This window comes from Lissotriton helveticus, chromosome 3_1 (assembly GCF_964261635.1).
Source record: "Lissotriton helveticus chromosome 3_1, aLisHel1.1, whole genome shotgun sequence".
In the NCBI taxonomy this organism is placed as follows: Eukaryota; Metazoa; Chordata; class Amphibia; order Caudata; family Salamandridae; genus Lissotriton; species Lissotriton helveticus.
Genome location: NC_136061.1, coordinates 1,048,374,435 through 1,048,397,693, shown reverse-complemented (window position 1 = coordinate 1,048,397,693; position 23,259 = coordinate 1,048,374,435). Strand labels below are relative to the sequence as shown.

General features: G+C 40.7%; 1 protein-coding gene across 1 annotated transcript in view; it reads left to right on the top strand.

Moving 5' to 3' along the window:
• PPIG (peptidylprolyl isomerase G) overlaps positions 1-23,259 on the top strand; it is a 340,378-nt gene that overhangs the window by 119,671 nt on the left and 197,448 nt on the right. Inside the window, exons 7-8 of the mRNA XM_078681607.1 lie at positions 7,252-7,281; positions 7,381-7,520. Coding sequence (XP_078537733.1) covers positions 7,252-7,281; positions 7,381-7,520 — 170 coding nt within the window. The remainder of the gene's footprint in view (positions 1-7,251; positions 7,282-7,380; positions 7,521-23,259) is intronic.

The window sequence follows — 23,259 nt, the reverse complement described above, 5'->3', positions numbered from 1 at the left end:
GCATAGCATAGCATAGCATAACAAACAAAAGCATAGGATAGCAAAAGCACAGCATAACAAAACAAAGCATAGGATAGCAAAACACTACAAAACATAGCATAGCATAGCAAAACACAACAAAGCATAGCATAACAAAACACAACAAAACACCATAGCATAACAAAACAAAGCATAGCAAAACAAAGCATATCATAGCAAAGCAACAAAACATCGCATAACACAACAAAACATAGCAGAACAAAACATAGCATAACAAATCATAGCATAACAAATCATAGCATAACAAATCATAGCATAACAAATCATAGCATAACAAATCATAGCATAACAAATCATAGCATAACAAAACATAGCATAACAAAACATAGCATAACAAAACATAGCATAACACAGCAAAACATAGAATGGCATAACAAAACATAGAATGGCATAACATAACAAAGAATAGCAAAACACAACATAGCATAGTAAAACAAAACAAACCATAGCATAACATAACAAAGAATAGCAAAACAAAACATAGCATAGTGAAATAAAACAAAACATAGCATAGCATAACATAACACAACAAAACAGCAGAACAAAACAGCAGAACATAACAAAACATAGCAAAACAAAGCATAGGATAGCAAAACAAAACATAGCATAGCAAAACATAGCATATCATAGTAAAACAACAAAACATAGCTTAACATAACACAACAAACCATAGCAGAGCAAAACATAGCATAACAAAACATAGCATAACAAAACATAGCATAACAAAACATAGCATAACAAAACATAGCATAACAAATCATAGCATAACAAAACATAGCATAACAAAACATAGCATAACAAAACAGCAGAACATAACAAAATATAGCATAACACAGCAAAACATAGAATAGCATAACAAAACAAACCATAGCATAACATAGAATAGCATAACAAAACAAAACAACATAACAAAGAATAGCAAAACAAAACATAGCATAGTAAAACAAAACAAACCATAGCATAACATAACACAACAAAACAGCAGAACAAAACAGCAGAACATAACAAAACATAGCAAAACAAAGCATAGGATAGCATAGCAAAACATAGCATAACATAACTTAAAACAAAACATAGCATAGCAAAACATAGAATAGCATAGCATAGCAAAACATAGAATAACATAACACAACAAAACAGCAGAACAAAACAGCAGAACATAAAACATAGCAAAACAAAGCATAGGATAGCAAAACAAAACATAGCATATCATAGTGAAACAACAAAACATAGCATAACAAAACACAGCAAAGCATAACACAGCAAAGCATAGGATAGCAAAACACAGCAAAGCATAGGATAGCAAAACACAGCAAAGCATAGGATAGCAAAACACAGCAAAGCATAGGATAGCAAAACACAGCAAAGCATAGGATAGCAAAACACAGCAAAGCATAGGATAGCAAAACACAGCAAAGCGTAGGATAGCAAAACACAGCAAAGCATAGGATAGCAAAACACAGCATAACATAGCGCATAACATAGCGCATAACATAGCGCATAACATAGCGCATATAATTAGCGCATAACATAGCGCAACATAGCGCAACATAGCGCAACATAGCATAACATAGCGCGCAACATAGCGCATAACATAGCGCATAACATAGCGCATAACATAGCGCATAACATAGCGCATAACATAGCGCATAACATAGCGCATAACATAGCGCATAACATAGCGCATAACATAGCGCATAACATAGCGCATAACATAGCCCATAGTGCATAACATAGCGCATAGCGCATAACATAGCGCATAGCGCATAACATAGCGCAACACATAGCGCATAACATAGCGCATAACATAGTGCATAACATAGCGCATAACATAGCACATAGCATAGCGCATAGCGCATAACATAGCGCATAGCGCATAGCATAGCACATAACATAGCGCATAGCATAGCGCATAACATAGCGCATAACATAGCGCATAACATAGCGCATAACATAGCGCAACATAGCGCATAACATAGCGCAACATAGCGCATAACATAGCGCATAACATAGCGCATAACATAGCGCATAACATAGCGCAACACATAGCGCATAGCGCATAACATAGCGCATAACATAGCGCATAGCGCATAACATAGCGCATAACATAGCGCATAGCGCATAACATAGCGCATAACATAGCGCATAGTGCATAACATAGCGCATAACATAGCGCATAGCGCATAACATAGCGCATAACATAGCGCATAGCGTATACCATAGCGCATAACATAGCGCATAACTTATACCATAGCGCAACATAGCGCATAGCGCATAACATAGCGCATAGCGCATAACATAGCGCATAACATAGCGCAACATAGTGCATAGCGCATAACATAGCGCATAACATAGCGCATAACATAGCGCATAACATAGCTCATAACATAGCGCATAGCGTATAACATAGCGCATAACATAGCGCATAACATAGATCATAACATAGCGCATAGCGTATAACATAGCGCATAACATAGCGCATAGCGCATAACCTAACCAAGCATAGCGCATAACCTAACCAAGCATAGCGCATAACCTAACCTAACAAAGCATAGCGCATAACCTAACCTAACCAAGCATAGCACATAACCTAACGTAACCAAGCATAGCGCATAACCTAACCAAGCATAGCGCATAACCTAACCTAACAAAGCATAGCGCATAACCTAATCAAGCATAGCGCATAACCTAACCAAGCATAGCGCATAACCTAACCAAGCATAGAGCATAACCTAACCAAGCATAGAGCATAGCCTAACCAAGCATAGTGCATAGCCTAACCAAGCATAGAGCATAGCCTAACCAAGCATAGCATAGCCTAACCAAGCATAGCATAGCTTAACAAAACACAACAAAACATAGCAAAACATAGCATAGCTTAACAAAACACAACAAAACATAGCATAACAAAACAAAACATATCATAGCCTAGCAAAACATAGCATAGCATACCAAACACAACAAAACATAGCATAGCATAACAAAACATAGCAAAACAAAGCATAACACACACCACACAACCACGCACACACAACCACACACAACCACACACAACTATCTATCGTCCTCACTCTATCTGTCTGTCTATCTATCGCCCTCACTCTATCTATCGCCTTCACTCTATCTATCGCCCTCACTCTATCTATCGCCCTCACTCTATCTATCGCCCTCACTCTATCTATCGCCCTCACTCTATCTATCGCCCTCACTCTATCTATCGCCCTCACTCTATCTATCGCCCTCACTCTATCTATCGCCCTCACTCTATCTATCGCCCTCACTCTATCTATCTATCGCCCTCACTATCTATCTATCGCCCTCACTATCTATCTATCGCCCTCACTATCTATCTATCGCCCTCACTATCTATCTATCGCCCTCACTATCTATCTATCGCCCTCACTCTATCTATCTATCGCCCTCACTCTATCTATCTATCGCCCTCACTATCTATCTATCGCCCTCACTATCTATCTATCGCCCTCACTCTATCTACCTATCGCCCTCACTCTATCTACCTATCTATCGCCCTCATTCTATCTATTTATTTAGATACTGATCGCCATCACTCTATCTATCTGTCTAGCTATCTATCGCCCTCACTCCTATCTATCGCCCTCCCTCTATCTATCTATCGCCCTCACTCTATCTATCTATCCCACTCACTCTATCTATCGCATCACCACAGCATCACTCAGCACCACCGCAGCATCACTAAGGGGCACAACAACATCACTATGCGCTACCACAGGATCATTGAATGCCACAGCATCACTAGTCGCCACCACAACATCACTCAGCGCCACCACAGCATCAATCTGTGCAACCATTCAACAACAACTGGGTCAAATATGATCTCTCAATGTTTCAAGCTTTATTACAAATGTCACAAAAAGAGGTTAGTATTTCACTTCTGTTCTTGGATTTTCGTCACAATAAAATACACTGAACATATTCTTCACAAAAGTTATTTACAAAAGTGAAAGCTATTGCCATTATAAATTACAATACCTTTTATTTAAGTATTAATTATTTAAAAAATTCAAAGCCATTGTTATTTGTAATATCAATACATCTAAGTCACGTGAATACAACACATATTGCATTACAAATGCTATAGGTGTCACAAGTTATAACTATTGGCATTGTAAATGACAAAACTATTATTTTTGCTATTTTCAAAACCAACACATATATAAAAAATGTGTCATTTACAATACCAATAGCTCAAACTTTCCTAATGCGAGACCTTATGCATTGCAAATGCTTGTTTGTAATTTGTGATCCGTTTGAGCTAGTAGCCGTTTTTTAGTTAAAATGTGAAGATTGTGCAGCAGATGATGGAAAATGTGGCAGATCCATAGTTATGCAGAAAATGCTGCAGCAGCAGTATCGCATAATTCCAGTGGCCCTACTGATTCCATTGTGTGCATCTGTGTTTTTCCGCTCCATTTTTTGGTTTGTCCTTGTCCTGGTAATCTCCTCGCGTCAGCTCGCATTTCAATCGTGCATTTGAGCTGTACGATTTTTATTTGCCCCTCCGAAACCTTTTAACTCATCTTCTCGTAGTTTCTACAATGCCCACTTCCACCCTCTAAATTACTACTGTACATAATACATGTTTATAACTTTTTCATTGGGAGTACGTTGTGGGCTGCATTTAATTTTTGTTAAATCCTCCGCCCATCATCTAATATCCTCGGTTTATATTACGACCAGTTACTACACAATACATTGCCTTTCTAATTAAATGAGTCAACACTTTTACACAGTTTCAGTAACTCATATTGCACAACTGCTCACAAAAGCTAAAACATACAACAAAAAATGACTTACTATTAATCACATAGGCGAAAACTAGTGCATTTACCAATGCTTGTTTCATAGGAAGTAGAACACTCTTAAACACCTTCCCCTTGTTTCAAGAGTTGCTGAGAGTATTTCCTTAAGAAAATGATAATAAATATTTATGATTGTGAACATTTCTTTTAGAAACAAGGCACTCAGAAAATAATCTCATCAGATATCGCCGCCCGCTCCAGAATTACAATAATCCTTTCTTAATAACCTGGAACAGTTTAACAGTGTTTGAAAATCAGAGGAGTCTTTTTTTCTTTTCTTTCTCGAGTTGAGTAAATATATGAAGCAGGCAATGCCTTATGCTTGGTGTTGGTGAGGCATTTACATGTGATTATTAATGTTTTCCTTATTGATGCTGTTGTGATAGAGGAATATGCCTCTTCACTCCGCAAGTATTGAATCCGCATTCTGTCACAACGCGGTCGTTGTTACGATTACTCTGCAAGTCGTTACAACGACTTGCGGAGGGGGCGCTGGATGTTGGAATAGTAAAATTTACTATTCCAACTCCAGTCTGTGCGGACTTTAGGAAAGATGTTGAATTTTAAATCCAACACCTTCTCCCCCCTCCGCAAGTCGTCGTAACGACTTGCGGAGTAATGGTATGCGTTGTCACAACGCGGTCGTTGTAACGACTGCGTTGTGACAGCATGCGGACTCACGGATGCGGAATGAAGATGGTTCACCGTGATAGAGATAGGGAGGCCTCTGCTGCAGATATTAGAGATATTAGAGAGGCAGATTAATTTGGCACCAGCCTAACCGCAGAGACCTAGCCCGAGAGGCACTTAAGACTGAGATCAACAAATGAGAACGCAGCCAAAAGAGAGAGAATGATGTATAAATATGTTTTCATAAAGATGAGGTCAAAGAGAGATTATGATTCATATGTAAATGTAGTCTTGGAACCAATGGCTTTTTTCTCTAGAGGAGGTTCCTTACTGTGCCCCTTTTGGTATTCCAGGAGCCTCCTTGCTTTTCCATTGTGTTTGAGTGACCAGCGCTTCAAATGATGCACTGTAAGTCTCTTGTCAAAGCTTTTCCTTCTCACTTGCCAGAATAGTGCCCTCTGGCCCATTTGCCATCAATTGCAGGGCTCCTCTTCCCTTCTAAACAGGTGACGTTTGTATTTTCCCTGCTTTTGCTGGGCTCACTCTCTCTAAATTAATAAAATATATATAAATGCTCCTCTAAATCAAAAATGAGCATGGAGGATTTCAATCAGAGTGGGAAAGTGCAGACACAGAGGGTGATTGTTGTTCAGCTGGGCATGGCTATCGATGTGCAGGTCATCGTTGTTGGTGTGCAGAGTTTGAGGATTCAGGGTTATGCATCTTGTGCACCGAAATAACCATGCCGTACATTTGGTAATCCTCAATGTTTATTCAAGATCCTAAACAATGCAGGTGAAAGCAACCCACAGTCTTCTAGCAAGAAACATATTTTCTAACACTACAATACATCCATACTACTGATGCCCAACAGCAGGCAACCCCAGCGAGATGTAAAACATTGACTTCACAGTGCAACTGAAAATTGCTTACAGAATGATTCTGAACCAGTAGTGGAGGAAATGCTGAAAAGGTTACTTAATGAGGGAGCTTCTACAATGAACAATGACGTCACTGTGCCACTTGCAAAGGAACATCCACAGTGGACAGATGACCATCAATAAAGATGAGAATCCTCTGGTAGTACGTATACTGAAGTGTCGATAGTGGAAAAGACTTTTGGGGGAAGAGATGGTGAACAGTTCTCGTGTTGATAAATTAGATTGCTTATACGAACCCAATACACTGAATTTCTTAGCAAAACCTTAAAATAAAACTGTGACCTTCATATGTAATTTGTTTACATGATTTAAAGAAATACTAAAACTTCTTTTACAACTTTTCTCTAAGCAAATTGGCTAGGTGATGGCAATTCCAGTGGTGATGAAAGGCTATGTATGGAGTACTAGAGGCTCACATTCCTTATGGATCAGAAAATGGTGCATTATTTGTACTTGATTTTCTTGGGCAATATTGGTTTCTTTAACAGTCACTGTGATACAGATACCTTTAGCTGCACGAGTAAATGGCTTGAGAATCAGGTAGTCGCCAAGAATTCACCGTCTGGTTGTTAAATGTAGAGAGCTATTGATAAATATTGGAACATGTAACATCCATTCGACTTTTGTAGTAAGGTGAAATTAATGTGCAATCTCTTATTGTTAAAAAATGACATTTAAATTTAGATACACACCATTTGGCTGTGCTTTCATTGGATTTGTGTTTTTCTTTCCTTTTAGAGGCGTTAACTGTGTTTTCTCTGCTTCTTTGTTTTAACCCTTTATTCTGATGGTACGAATAGAACAACCAAACCAACACCTCATTTAGATGGGTAAATATTGCATTCCATTTTTACTTACTGTCTTCAAGTGTGCATTTAGGTCTCTTTATGGAGTGCATGTTCATCATTTTCTTTGTTTTTCACCCTCAGTCTACATGTTGTCTTTGGACAAGTAATTTCCGGACAGGAGATTGTGAGAGAAATTGAAAGCCAGAAAACAGACGCTTCTAGCAAGCCACAGGCAGAAGTACGGATACTTAATTGTGGAGAACTCATTCAGAAGCCCAAAGGTGTGCTTTATGTAATGTTTCTTCCCAAAGTAAACAATTATTGTTTTTTTTGTTAAATGCCGCTTCCCTGCTTGCATGATTAAAACGTTTAATTTGGAGACTACACTAAGACATAGCAATGTTAAATGTATATTTTACATTAATCCAAAGTAAAAGTGACGATTTGTTAATGTAGGTTGTGGTTATTATTTAACAATGATAGTATGCTCCATAAACTGGTAGCCAATGGCTCATGGTTGAGATCTGGGGCCGTATTACAATAAGTGCTCCGGGGGCGCAATGGGTTTTTGCACCCGCTTTGCACGCCCTCTAGGCACTTTGGTGTTATAGAAGGGGCGCATACGCTTGTTTGTCCCCTGCTATAATACCAATAGCGCTGGCACACATAATGTGCCAGCGCTATCAACAGAGGGTGTTTTCTCATTTGCATAGGGGCGTGCCCTATGCAAAAGAGGAAATACCTTTGACTCTGCGCCTGCGCCATATTACAGACGCGGTCGCAGAGTCAAAGCAGCCCTCAGAAGATTCACTAGCTGTGAACTGTTTAAAAGGTGGCGCACTGTCAGGGGCCTCCTGACAGTAGCCCTATGCAGGGGGTGAAACTGTTAGCCAAACAAGGAATTGATTCTGTTTTGTGTTTAGTGATTTCTGGCTCTGTAATAGGGGCTTCTCTCTTTTTCTGGAGGCATACGCCTATAGTAGATTTTTAGATTTTGTGGAACTTTGTACCTAGGCCCTACCCAAAAATTCTTCAAACTAGGAAAACTATGACTTTGACATAATTTTGGTGTAACCATCTGCAGTTGTATCTTGCTTAATATTTGATGGCCTGTAGTGTTCATACAGCCTTTAACAATTGGTAGTATGATTTGGGAAGAACACATTGAGAACGATTACCTTTGTCAGCATAAGTAAGTTCATGGGGTATTTGTCAAACCCCATATTAGGACTGGTGCTATTTGGTTTTAATAATTCTGCCTTTTCTAATCGTTCTGAAACTAACCCCCTAATAAATGACTGATTGATTGATTGATAGCAGTTAACAGGCTGAAGTACTCCTCAGCGGAATCATTCAGTACTGCCATAAATCCATATTGTGTTGCAGGTGTTTAATGAATAGTTCTCCAACTTGTGTTTTTTTTTTTTTTTCCATCAAGGGGAAACCCCCCCAAAAAATGTTTATTTACATACAGCAAAAAAAAAAAAACAGTACAACAACATATCAATAGCAAAAAAGTAATAATAAGGTAATTAAAAGAAACAATTTTTATGACATAATTAATCCCCACATTTTATTCACTTTCCGCTTACTATGCAGACCCCTTGTAATCGCAAGCGATTGCTCCATATTATATATTTCTTTAACAAGACTCCACCACTCCATAACCGTCGGTGAATTTTGTTGAACCCAAACTCTCGCAATAGTCAGCCTAGCACATGTCATTAAAATAGTCAGCAAATCACATAGGGATTTATTGCCCCCTGAAACACCCACAAATACATCGGTTAATGAAAAAATAATAGGACTAGCTAGTCTAGTAGAAACAATTTTAGTAACTCCATTCCAAAATTCAGCAACATGCGGACAAGAAAAAAACATATGAATAATATCAGCCCCGATTAAATCACATTTGGGGCATTTCGTACGATCACTGAATTTATTATTTGTTGCCCATTTAAGAATCCTGTCCGGTGTGTAATACAACTGGCATACTGTTTTAAATAACTGCAATTTAAGATTATAGTTCTCCAACTTATATATATGTTCAAATTAAAAGACTTCTCTATACATAAAGGATAGCATCTATTATTTGTAGAGTGCTACAAAGCCTGAGGCATGGATCTTTATGAGGTCAACCTCGTTAAGGTCATTTGCTAGATTGATCTGATAATAGCAAAAGCACTTGTTTCTACAATTTATTTTAAACCATGTTTATTGGATTTTTTAGCAATAGAATACAGAGGGCATACATTACTTTTTTAGGTGCAATTGTTATACTATACTGTGTATAATGTCGATAATACAGCAAGTATCTGTAGCATGGCCTGGTAAGCTGTACAACATCAATAGATAATCAAATAATGGACTTTTGTCACTTCTGTAGGGTGTCTCAGAAGTGTGTCCGGGATATTAGATGAGTGGATAGGGTTCATTTACCATGGCCGTTGTGTTGTGGGTGTGCTAGTATAGTGCTAGCTGCCGATTTCTACCCTGGCTGGGTGCCTTCCTAAGTGGGCCATTGCCCTCATGTGCAGTTAGGGACTGCAGCAGGGTCAGTCTGGAGACTGTGCACCAGGTCGGCCTATGCTGCCACAATGTGGTGCTTACGTAGACCGCGGACCTCCTGCCACAGCTCCACCGTTTCTGCTCCTGCCCATCTAATCACAGACCTTTGCCACCATAAGGCCCCTCGGAACATTGCTGCCTTCCACTTCATCTCTATTATGCTCCTAGCCAATCTCAGCCCTAAGTCGATAAAGCGATTGACCATTTCTGTAGCCCTTCCTCGTTTGTAAAGGCCCAGGCCGCAACTGCCCTGATTATTTAGGTCCGGTAGGCCTGTTGACTTGCAACAATGTTGTTCAAACATGGTATACCCATAGGGTTCTTGCCAGCAGACAGTCCCAGAACATGTGGAGGATGTCAGCCTAAAGAGTTTGGCATCAGGGGGAGAGGATAGCGGGGGGGGGGGGGGTTCGAAAGCATGCAGGCGGCGCGTGCTGGATATATTCTATGGATCTTGACCGGCGTGAGATAGGCCCAGTGGAGGATGTTATGCTGTATGTATTGGAACTGAGCATTTTGGGAGAACTTGGTAGATAGACAAGCACCCTTTGTGTCTTAGGCACTGCCCCATATCTTGCTCCCACTGCAAATGCAGGATGGCCATGGGAGCCGCGGTTCTACCTGGAATGGCCTGGACGATCAAAGATATGAGCTGCCTTCCACCGTCAACTGTAAAAAGTGCCTGTGTGAGGGGTGGGCTCCGTGTCTGCCACGTCCCTTAGGCGCTCGAGCACTTGTGCGTGACAAAGTACCCTGCCAGTAGGCCTGTCTACTCCAAGGGATCAGATTTCCCTCCTGAAAGAAGTTCCCCAATGCCCAGTGAGTCCAACAGTTTTGCGCCGTCCCTGCCAGTATCTGCAAAACGATATTGGATGCATTGTATCAAGTAGCCTTCTAACAGCTCTAGAGCATTTGCAAGTTACACTGAATTACCTCCACACACTTGGGTGACTCATTATTGATTACAGCATAACAACTGTGTACATGACCTCCATCTTACTTCCATCCTCCTCAGTTTCACATCTTCTTTTGACAGTTGACCATACACCTTTGCTCTTTAAGTACTTTACCAATTCTATTGTGTCTTCATACTACTCCAACTATATAATTGAGCATTTCCCCGAGCCTCTGGCCTAGGACCCATTTTCTTGCCCTAGGTGTTGGAGGTATTATCTTTTTTTTGGCTTCACCTACCTCTTCTTCCTTGTTGTCTCCCCATATCCTTTTCTCTTTGCTCTCCTTGCCTCAGGAAGGTTACGCCATCCGAGTTTTCAATTTACAATTGTGTGCTGTAAGGAAAAAAAGACTCCATTCTCTTCTATAAGACTACTTCTCCGCCTTTCAAAACTGGATGACCACAAGCTTTCTAATGCATAACCCAGGCCAGATCATGTTATTCTGATTCTTTCAACATTGAATCTTTGATAGATTCATGTACTTGAATCATTCCCTTTCATCCCCATTCTTAGACAAACTCATTAAAAGAGCAGCCTTCCAAGAGCGGTTCACAATTTCAAAGAATATTAAATCATCTCAGACTTCTACACTAGACTGTGCCCCTTTCCATTGCGGTCTGAATTGACCTCAAATGCTCCTTTCAATAGAACGCAGTTTTAACAATCTTACTACTGGGTATCTCTCTTTGCTTTTGACATTATAGAGCACTCTAAATTATTAGAGGTATAGAGGGACTTACCAGAACTGGTTTTAATCTCATCTCCAATAATTTCCCTTCTTCCTTTCCAGTCTTAGTATTTCATCTCCGAACCAGGTGGTGTTATAGGCTCCATCTGCAGATCGTTTCTAATCAACACTTTCTAAGCTCGCACCAGAGGATCATGAAATTCTTCAGCTGCCCTTGCTACATGTATAAAGGCAACACTCTGATTAGTCACAGACTGGAAAAAGCCTTCTGACTTGAACTCCTGTGTTGTAGGCTTCTGCCTCCTACGAGTGGACCGATGGATGTCATGACATCACCTAAATCTCGGGACTCAGAATTTGAAATCATCACCTGCAGAAATTGTTCCTTGTACCACCCTACTTCTCCGTCTTTCCTTGAGATAAAACCTCCAATGACTGCAATCGGCATAGTAAGGTACCTGTTGTAGGCTCCTGCCTCTTACCAATGGATCAATAAATGTCATGAAATAAGCTAATGCTTAGTATTTAGAAATTTAAATCCTCATCTAAAGAAATTGATCCATGGACCACCTCACTTCCCAGTGCCTCCCGGCGTTACTGACTCCACTGAATGCCACCAGCAAACTGAAGAACATTGAGATGAACATGGACACAGATCTCTCTTCTTCGTCAGGTAATCCTGTTAGTCAAAACATCTTTCACAATTTGGACAATGCTTTGCTTCTTCCCATATCTTGGGTCCCCCACAGTGTACATTTCACCATTGGCTTGTTCCTCTGTCATCCCTGTTCTCATGTTAATAATGTTTGTATTAAAGAAAAAGCTTAAAGCAACCTAACGGCTAGAGCGAAGCTGGGGAACCGGGTTCGAGTCTCGGCAAGGGACGCTCAACATCCTGTGATACTGGGCAAATCACGTAATATCCCCATGCCTAACAAAATTAATGTGTCTGTCTGTAATGAAACTGGTGCTTATACCTTCTGGTTAAGTTTGCGCTAAATAAAAATCCAAAGGAAAATATAAACATGACCATATTACTTCTGGATCCAGAAAAGGGGAAAAGAATTAGAAGATCCTAATCCTTTAGTTCTAGTTTCGCAAGTTGCTGGCTTTAAGGCTGTCTTTGCTCATGTGCTACGCTCTGCTGTATTTTGGCTAAGTTAATTCTATAGAAATACCATATACATACATGTCAGAATGCAAATGTGCAAATAAGAGAAGAGACTGTGCGCCTGTCACACAATTGGAATTCAAACTCTGTTCTCCTTTAGAAACTACTGTTTAGAAGCAATGTATGTGAACAGTTAGAGTTTCACTGTTTGATTAAAGAAAACATACTGTTCATACAAATAAATCTAGGTCTTTGTTCAGCTGCAAAAGCTAATAGTAATTGAGGGAAGGCTTATTGCCCTCCTGCTGCTCAATTGGTCTTTGATTTCTGCAGCAGATTCTCATTTGTACTGAGAGCTGCTTTGTGAAATTCAAAAGCTGCTCTGCAGGGAAGGTGCTGGACCATAGAGTGGGCTTTGTGACTGAGACAAAGCATCTGGAAGTAGGGGAGAGGATTATGTGCCTATTTCGTGTGTAAAGTTTTTAAGTAAAAGAAAGAACATCACAGCACACCGGGCCTAGCACTGAAACTATTTTTTGGCAGATGTGCACAATTAAATGTAATTACTCAAAGACCAGAGCTGAAGTGAAGTATGTTGCTCCATGTTGTATGCTACGGTGGGTGGAAGCAAAATGTGAAGGAAGACCACTGACCAAAAGCAATTGTATATGTTTTTGGGGAAAAACAGTCATTTAGAGGAACGACTAAATGTGTCAAAAGCCAGACTTAAAAATGGCCTCCGTCGACTGGAAGTTATTCAGGAAATCAGCGATAGGCAGCTCAGGCAAATCTGATCTAAGGAGGCATCTAGAGAAAGTGGTGTGCTGATCCTATTCACTTACGTGGTTGACTTTTACACAATTTACAAAGTGGTGTAGGGAACTAAATAAATACTACTATTATGGCATGCAGCCTATTCACACTATTTAGTGCTATTTGTAACACTAGAGGGACTGAGAGATCTCAAAACAAGACATTCTTGTAGTCCACTTTATAACTAGTGGCCCAACAATCGACGCTTGTATGGTAAGCGGATGAAAAGGGAGAACCCTGAACAGTTGGTGAAACTTGAACCGGTAATTCTTGATCATGTGCTTAATAATGAGAGTGAAAGTCATGTCTGAATCTCAAAAGGTCCCTACATTTCCTAGTGTTTCCAAGTACAAGGATGAAAGAAGGTGCTTGGAGACCATAAGCATTACACGTTTTCCCTTTGTCCAATTTACAACCATTCACCTTTAACCAGAATGCAGTCTTAAACAGACTTACGTTTAACTTGTCAAAGCAATTGACTGCAGCTTGTGTATGGAATTAGTGTGTCTGGATCATTAAAGTGTAACTAAGACCTTCAGCATGACTAAGCTGAAGTCTAAGGTAAATATTAAATAATACTGGCAACAATTCTGATCCTTCTGGGGCCCGCGTTACACTTTGTGGAGAAACAACGAAGACACTAAGCTTGACATGTTGGGTGTGTTCATCAGGAAATAAGGCAAACCAGCTTAAAGGCTAATCAGGGGCTCCTGGGGCTGTCCATCAGATTTCCAACTAAAGCAAATCATTTAGTTATGTCAAAAGCTGTAGGTAAATCTAACCTGGTCGAACAAAGCAAAGACAAGGAGATGATGGACGGAGCGCTGAATCTTTTCAGACACTCTGCCCCAGTCACAGATCCTGGTCGATTCCATCCTCGTTCTTTATCACACTACCACACCCTAGTTCAAACACAGCTATAAGCAAATCAGTCTTGATCATGTGCCTCATTGGAACAGTCCAGCCCGAACTGCCAAGCCTTGTCTTCCCTGGACTGGAAACAAGCATCCTGGGACTGGTTTCGGGCTAACAACCCTCATCAGCCAGGGTAGCTTGAATCCAGTGGCAAAGTGAGAAAAGGACCCACGCCTGGGCATACCCTGCCAACATAGGGCGAACAAAGCAAATTCAAGGAGATGATGGACGGAGCGCTGACAATTTTCAGACTCTCACCCCCAGTCATAGATCTGGTTTGAATCCATCGTCGTTCTTTAGCTCACTTCGCCACCCCAGTTCTGACACCGTTATATGCAGATCAGTCTTGGCCCTGTGATGATGATGATGATGATGATGATGAGCTGGCCTTATACTGGCACTCCTGTATAGTCAGCAGTTGTATTGTATGTGTAAGATGACTTGTTGGTTGGACAGTGGCCACAGGGTATATGGCAGGCACCAAACCACCAGCAAACAATAGTCCTGACATGATATGTCTGAGTAGCAAGGAAATTGAAGGATCTAGTTTAGTGCACAATGACGTATTTTAAACCAAAACCAGAATACATTGTTAATAAGGCTTATTAAGTCTGTACCAGTGATGTTTAGTGCATATTAATTTGGGAAAGGAATCCTTATCTCAATAAACACACAACATCTAGGTTTCAGCACAATTCTCTGAAACTCTGCTCAAACTTTGGTAGATGTGTCAAGAGTAGCAAATAATTCCCCAGAATACTGGGTGCAAAGTTCAGGCAGTGGCAACTATTTTACGTTCTAAAAGCAGCACAATAAAATTCCCCAAAATGTAAAAAAATAGAGAAAAGGTTAGTAAGCAAAAGACAAAAATCTGAAAACTGGGACTGCAGGCCTGATTTTTAAAGTTTAAGGCAACAAACACCTAGCAAATTTAAGGCACCATTGGAAAATCTGTTTGTGTTTGACCCAAACTTGAGTGCTATTTCAGGCACACTGCAATGGAGTGAAGTTTGGATACACCAAGCAGGTCAAGCCTGTCCAAGTTTTTACCTTGGGGCTTAGTTTGTTTACTAGAATTCGAAATCCTCCAGGGTCACAAGGGTTAACACTGATGTAATCAAGTGTCATTGAAGTCAGATATTTTGTTTTAAGCTCCTGCTGGAACCATTGATTTTGATGCCAAAAACACAGAACATTTCAATGCTGAGTTTTGTATCCACCTACATAGCTTAACTGCTGCAGTAGAGCTGCCACCTTATCCTAGTTAAAGTATAAAATGGCACATCCACCTAGAACGAACTAGTTGCATATATGAGGCATGTTTGATTACGAACCATTAAGGCCCGCTGGATTAGCATAATTACTTATTGGAAATAAAGATAAATCCATTTTTAGAGCTATCGCTACAAAGAAAGTGGAACATTAACTAAGATAGACAAAATATAGTTATACATAACGTACACTATCGGAACTGTTTTGAAACGGGCACACAATAGTCAAGAAGCGTATGCCCACAGGTATAACATCGCACATCCACCGAGAGGAGGCTAGTTGTACATATGAGGCCTGTTTATTTACGAACCATTAAGATACTGGAGACTTAATATAATGACTCATTCTAAACAAATCTAATTCTTTTTTTGTTGAATTCTTTTTATTGGCATTTTTTCTTGTTTTAATCATACAACGTGAACAATGCATATACACCATGTATAGTTACTTACAAGGGATGCAACACCAAATACAGATCAGTGTAATATCAAATGAGTTATCAAGTAGGATACTGAGAGAAGACTTGTGACGATGTGTGTGCAGAAGGCATGGCAATGCCAGCAAGTTTTACCATTGAACAGTCTTCAGGCGTTCCAGACATGGTGTATTATAGGCCAGAACTGTGGACATAGGGTACAACAAAATGAGGACAACTTAATCAAGGGAGGCGTAAGGAAGTCGCTTGAGACCTGCTGCGGTAGAACAGAGGGGACCAGCCCTAACAGGGTTTAATGACAACAAGATAAATCAATTATGAATCGATTTTGAAAGCTATCGCTACTAAAAAAGACATTAGTTAAGATACATAACGTGCACTATCGAAATCCTGTTCAGGTGCCATTTTGAAACGGGCACAAAATATTCAAGAAATGTGTGCCCACAGATATAACATGTTACAGCTAACAAATGATGGACGGAATGCTGACCATGCAAACATTCTCCCCAGGCAAAATATCAGGGTTTCCAGTCTAGGGAGGACCTGGCCTGGCAGTTCGGGCTGGACTGTTCCCATTGGGTACAGGGTCAAGACTGATTTGCATATGGCTGGGTTCAAACTGGAATGGCATGGTGAGCAAAAAAACGATGGATTTAGGCCCAGATCACTGTACTGGGGAGAATGTATGACCTTGTTCTGCATTCTGTCCATCATTTGTTCTTTTTGCACGAATATAACATGGCACATCCACCCAGAGCGGGCTAGTTGTACATATACGGCATGTTTATTTACGAACCATTAAGTTGCTGCAGAATTAGTATAATGACTCATTGCAAACAATGATAAATCAATTATGAGAGCTATCACTACCAAAAAAAAAAGAACATTAATCAGGACAAGTTGAAATTTCGTCATACATAACGTGCGCTATTGGCGTCACATGGGAGAAGGGAAGAGGGATTGTTACTTACGGGAAAAATGTCTCCCAAGTGTGTGGTTGTGGCGTCCAGTTCCAAAAGGAAAGAACCGAACGTCATTTTGTATATATACTGACACTGGCCTTAAAACACCTGTGTTTAATTCTTATTAGGGAAGTAAAACTCATTATCGCGCACATATGGCCAGACAGTAATGTGACAAATCGTGCCATGTTAGTGTCCTAATTTGCGTTATATTTGATAAAGGTGACGCCAAAGACGTCCCTTTTTCACGGACAAACTAAATGTCATGATAGAAGATGTACTGGAGAAATAACTCCAAGACGACAGATCTCCTAATATATAAACCCCAAACGGAATCACTCCAACATTCTTAATACTAACGTTATGTGGTGATTCCACTTTTGGGTGACATCTTGAAATTGGAAAAACTCCTAAGAGAACGCCATGTTGGTAGTCAAAGTAAATGAAAATGAAAAGTAACAAGCTATGGCGAGCAATTGCAAACCAAACAAAGCTTCAAAAACATATACTGTAAAAAAAGATGTAATACATGTATTAGTCATAGTTAGTCTGAATAAACCAACAAAAGAATTATGAGGTTTATCCTTAGTGTGTGTTATTCAACATTGGGCGACATCTTAAAACGGGTAAATTCCCAAAACCAGCTCCATTTTGCTACTGAAATGAGGACATGGTAATAAACTGTGTTTAAAAGGCAATATAAGCTCAAATACCCTGAATGTCTGCAACTATTAACTATTAAAGTGTATCACATATGTTAATCATAATTAACCATGGTCACCCACTTTTTTTGATGTATTTGAAAAAACGCCGCAAAAGTTGGTGAATTGATTATTAACTAATGTGGAGAAGTGTATATTCCTCATCCACTCCATATTGGAGCTACAGTAAAAACATATGTACAAAATGAAAGAATGAAAAAATAATAACAGTATAAGGGCAAGGTCACCTATCAACTACAGTCACCAAAGTTCGTTATATTCTGAAGAACACCACAAGAATTATTAAGATAGTCATTATCCAATGTAGGCAAGCGTATATTCCTCACCCTCTCCATATTGGAGCTAAAGTAAAAGCATATATGTAAGATGAAACGGAAAGAATGAAATAAAAATAGCATGCGTAATCTTCTCAATATCATAAAAACTTAAGCTAGCTTAATCAAAACAGAAATAAGAAGGACAACAACCCCACATACTTCCTATATGATTGGAGCGGAAGGATATATGAAGATGTATACTGTTCTAAATATCATTTATATGTAATGTGAAGTCTTGAACAAGTTCAATCGGACCAAAGAAAAAGAGGACATACAGAAACGCAATCTTCCTATATGGTTTAAAAGAAGTATTCATATACATACACACATATATAGTGTGTGTATATGGTTAAAAATGTTGAAACACTTCATAAAAGGTTGTTATACACAATCATGTCTCATTGGTTCATAGATCTCACTGTCAAACAGGGATATGCGAACTCAATCATAACAAGCATTTACAATGCAATGGTCTCGGCATCATTAAAGGTAGAGCTATTGGCATTGCTCATGACATTTCTTTTTTTTTTTTTAAATCATCAATGGCATTGTCATTTACATTGCCAATAGCTTAATCGTTAAATAAATGGCATTGTCATTTACAACGCCAATAGCTACACCCTACACAGAACCACCCTCACACAGACACACTCAACAGCACTCTGCACTTTGTACTGAACAGCACACAGCACTCTGCACTCAACAGCACACAGCACTCTGCACTCAACAGCACACAGCACTCTGCACTCAACAGCACACAGCACTCTGCACTCAACATCACACAGCACTCTGCACTCAACAGCACACAGCACTCTGCACACAGCACTCAACAGCACACAGCACTCTGCACTCAACAGCACACAGCACTCTGCACTCAACAGCACACAGCACTCTGCACTCAACAGCACTCTACAGCACACAGCACTCTACAGCACACAGCACTCTACAGCACACAGCACTCTACAGCACACAGCACTTCTCAGCACACAGCACTTCTCAGCACACAGCACTCTACAGCACACAGCACTCTACAGCACTCTACATCGCACAGCACTCTACATCACACAGCACTCTACATCACACAGCACTCTACAGCACACAGCACTCTACACGGTTGTAGAGGGCAGAGAGTGCTAAAGTAAGTTCTTTTATGTGGATATGTTTACATGTAGTCCGTCTATCTGTGTTCAGCTATCGGCAGAGAATGGGACAGAAGTCGAAAGTGGTAAGTGAAAAAGCGCAGAATCACTCAGCGCCAAAGTAGGGCAGCCGTGATTGGCGGGCAGCCTCGGCTAGTGTCTGTGTTCTGGTGCCAGCAAAGGTCCGTGGGGTCAGTAGCCCCCGCAACCGTGTCTGATTAATTTCACAGGAGGGGCTGCGGGCTCTGCCTCTCACTTCTACCCTCGCCGTACATCTCTTATAAAGTTATATTCACAGACACATATCCTGTAGGGTCGGCGGCAGCCCCTGCCTGGCCGGCCTGTCAGCCTCCACCGGCTGCAAAAACTTACAGACGTAAAGAGCATAACGCAGCTGAATTATTAAAATGATCTCCACACAAACATGAAACATTTACGAGACGAGTTTGGGAGTGCTGCATCGTGTTAAACCCTACCCTGGCGTCCCTGAGGAGTTGGGTATACGTCCCAGAGGAGATTCAAAATCCTGCAAGAAGTAACCACGACATGTCATCGACGTGCATGCGAGCATCCCCACCACCTGCACAATCACAGTCTTATTCATCTAGTTCCGGGACACTTACCCCCGCATCACTCTACTCACGTACACCACCCACATCACACGTGTGCACGCGCCACATTGTCATGCAGAGTGTACTTGTTTTTATCGCTTCCCTTAAAGGAATATACAGTCACTGGATGAATCGCTTACATTTCATCTACACCGCATCATGCTTTATCGGATTAAAAACAAACAGAAAAACGAGCAGCTGTACCATGGGGATGAGTGGACATGTATATGTATAGCACTGTCTGATGAAAAGTATACTGTATCCTTATCGGCTGCTGCCCCGCCTCCCTTTCCCTCTATAGAGAATGGAATAACATTAGTCTTGACAGCAAAAGCGCAGACAATCTCGATCTAAAACATGGAGTGGGGCATTGGTCCCATCACTCGGTGAAAGATTGAGCGCCCATGACCAGATTTATTTGGCTTATAAATATTGCTGAATAACATGCAATGCACGCCCTCTTTTCGCCCGTACTTGCAATAAGGGAATACGAAATCCCACCCGTACAGAACGGGACCTGCAATGCAGGCAAAACAACGCACACGGGATTATTATAAAATGAGATAATGGTGGTCTCATTACCTGCTGCATCTAGGGGAAAGGGGGTGCGGTAGCACGCTTTACCTGGAGAAATGGCAACAGCGATGCGGCAGGCGGTGTTGTGGCGGGGGTCCTTCGCCGGGTCTGCTCTCCGCCCAGGCTCAGCACGGACATTGTAGGCAAGGAAGTTGATTGTGAGCACAAGCAGGGACCGGCCTGTAATCCGGTCGTCTGTATCCATGAAGCGGGCAGCAAGTCAACCAGTGATAGGCAACGGGTGAAAGGCACGAACAACGGCACAACCAGGGGTGCAGGAGCACTAAAAACGGCACAAACGGGGGCAGAGGCTCGAGGCTCAACTTCACTGCGGGGAAAAGAAAAATGGCGGCCGCAGGCTTGCGCATTTTTCGGAATCGGGGGCGTGGTTTTGCTGTTTTGAGTGACGCATGACGTCACTGTCTAAAGAACAGCAAAACTTACGCCCCCAAATCCGAAAAAGACGGGGCTAAATTGGAGTGACACATCTCTCCTCCAATGGCTGGCCTCCGTTTAGGAAGCCAGCCAATGGAGGAGAGACTGGGCAGGGAGGCGGGTGAAAGAGCACACTAAGAGACATTAAATCTCCGACCCCAGACTGCGCAAGCGCAGCCTTTAGGTCCTCAACCTAAAAACTGAAAATATCTATAGAAAGTGGTGAATTTATTGTTAATGTTGAGAGCCAAAGATACAGTTCGGAGGCGACATATCCATCTTGCCGCCAATTGTCTCAAATAAGTGACATAGTTCCCACCTCTGTCGCTACCCCTCATATGATCTATGGCATGAAACGTGATTTTAGTACTCCCTGGATGAGTTGTGTATATATGTGTCGCAAAAGGGTATGTCTTATTCCTGTTCTTAATGCCTCTCACATGTTCTTGAATACAAGTTTTCAAACTCCTTATGCTGCTCCCAATGTACATTTTATCGCATGCACGTTTTATAAGATATACTACATATGTTGTGTTGCAATTTATTAAGGATGAGATTTTAAGTTCCTTTGAGTTGTTATACTGGAAACATGTTAATTTGTTAATACCTATAATGCATACACAACTATTACCACAGGTAAAGGAACTGGGAGACTTCTCTGGTAACCAAGTCCGTATGGCAGTCTTAGGCTCCTTAACATAACTAGGGCAAAGCAAGTTCTTTATAGTTTTCCCTTTACAATGTCTGAAGTCAAGGTGTTTGACATTAATAAATGTGATATGTTTTCTCAAAATGTTAAAAATATGGCCACTACAGGCATTATATTCTGTTATAAATGCCACCTTTGTTTGGTGTGCAGTGTTCTGAAGATTTCCGGTGATAAGGGTCTGCTTCCTATCCATTTTACTTATCTTTTTTTCAGCCTTTCTTAAGCAGTTTACATCATAGCCTCTCTCATCAAAATCCCTTTTTATCTTGTCAATGTTTTTCTGGAAAGCACAGTCCTGACTGCAATTAAGGCGCGCTCTTACCATTTTGCCAAGTGGTATTGCTGAAATGGTAGATTTCAGATGACAACTAGTCGCATGCAGCCCACTATTGCATGACGTGGGTTTTCTAAAGATGTCACTTTATAGTGTCTCCTACAATGTACAGTGTAAGATCCAGGTATTCGATCTCCTGTTTTGAACTATTGATGGTACGTTTTACATTGAATTTGTTGTTGTTCAGATATTTGAAATATTGTTCAAGATCCTCATTGCTCCCCTTCCAGATTAAGAAAACATCGTCAATATATCGACCATAAAACAGGATATTATCAATCCAATAACTAGCACCTGAGCCCCAGGCATGCTCCATCTCATACAGGCCCATAAAAAGGTTTGCATAAGATGGAGCAAACCTGGAGCCCATATCCGTGCCCTGCCTTTGCAAGTACCAAACGTCATCCTCCAGAAAAGCATTCTGCATGTTATTCATTTCTGACATCTCCAAAATCATATGGGTACGCTCTATTTGCTTTGCATTGTGTATGTATAAAAAAATGTGTTAAGACCACATTCCCTTTGGATACAGGTATAAAGACTTTCTACATCCATAGTGACAAATGGGAAACTGTCCTTTTCCCATTTAAAATCCTCCAGTTTGCACAGTAAGTCTCTACTGTCCTTCAAATAGGAAGGAAGATTCTTTAGGAAAGGTTGAAGGAACGTGTCTACGTATTCTGCAATGCGTTCAGTGGGGCCACCATTGCCCTGGTGGAAAAGGGCCCCCTTTGTGTTCTTTTGGGAGCACATATACACAGATTCCTAGAGTTTTGAGCTAGAAGGTATCTGTATTCCAAGTCAGTTATGAGACCGCACTCATGCCAGTCTGCTAATAGGTATGGGATTGATTTTAAGTTTTTCATAGCATGTAATCTGTCCAAGTTGTCTATCTATTTCCTTCATGTAGTCTATGCAATTCATTAAAATAATATTGCCCCCTTTATCTGCTTCGTGTACTACCAAGTTGGAATCCTCTCTGATAGATTGAAGGAAAATTGTATCCGCTTTCGTCATATTTAAATGATGCCTGCATTTTTTATCATTTGTATGTATATCCTCTAAGCGATATAGTAGTTGACCTTTCTTTGTGTTTTTGTAAAGTTTTTATGCAGTACCAAAACAGTAATAAACATCTAGCAATTAGAATCCCTAACTGATTTGGAAAATTACAATACATTTAAATAAACAAAAGGGCAAAAATCCAATAAGGAGAACGAAAGATTTGAACTTTTAAGTAAAAATAGTGCCAAACACCACTTAGCGCCTGCGATCGTGCCAGACCGAACCCAAGACACGATTTCTAGCTGACTGCTATGGTGCGGTAATCAGAAGTGCCAACTAGGTTCAACCCGTTCAAAGATTTTACCATCCAATTCGCTTCTAAGGCTCCCAGAACCTCTGGGGCAGCAGTTAGGGTCCAGGACTCGCTCCAGCAGAGCTCCTCATCAAAGTC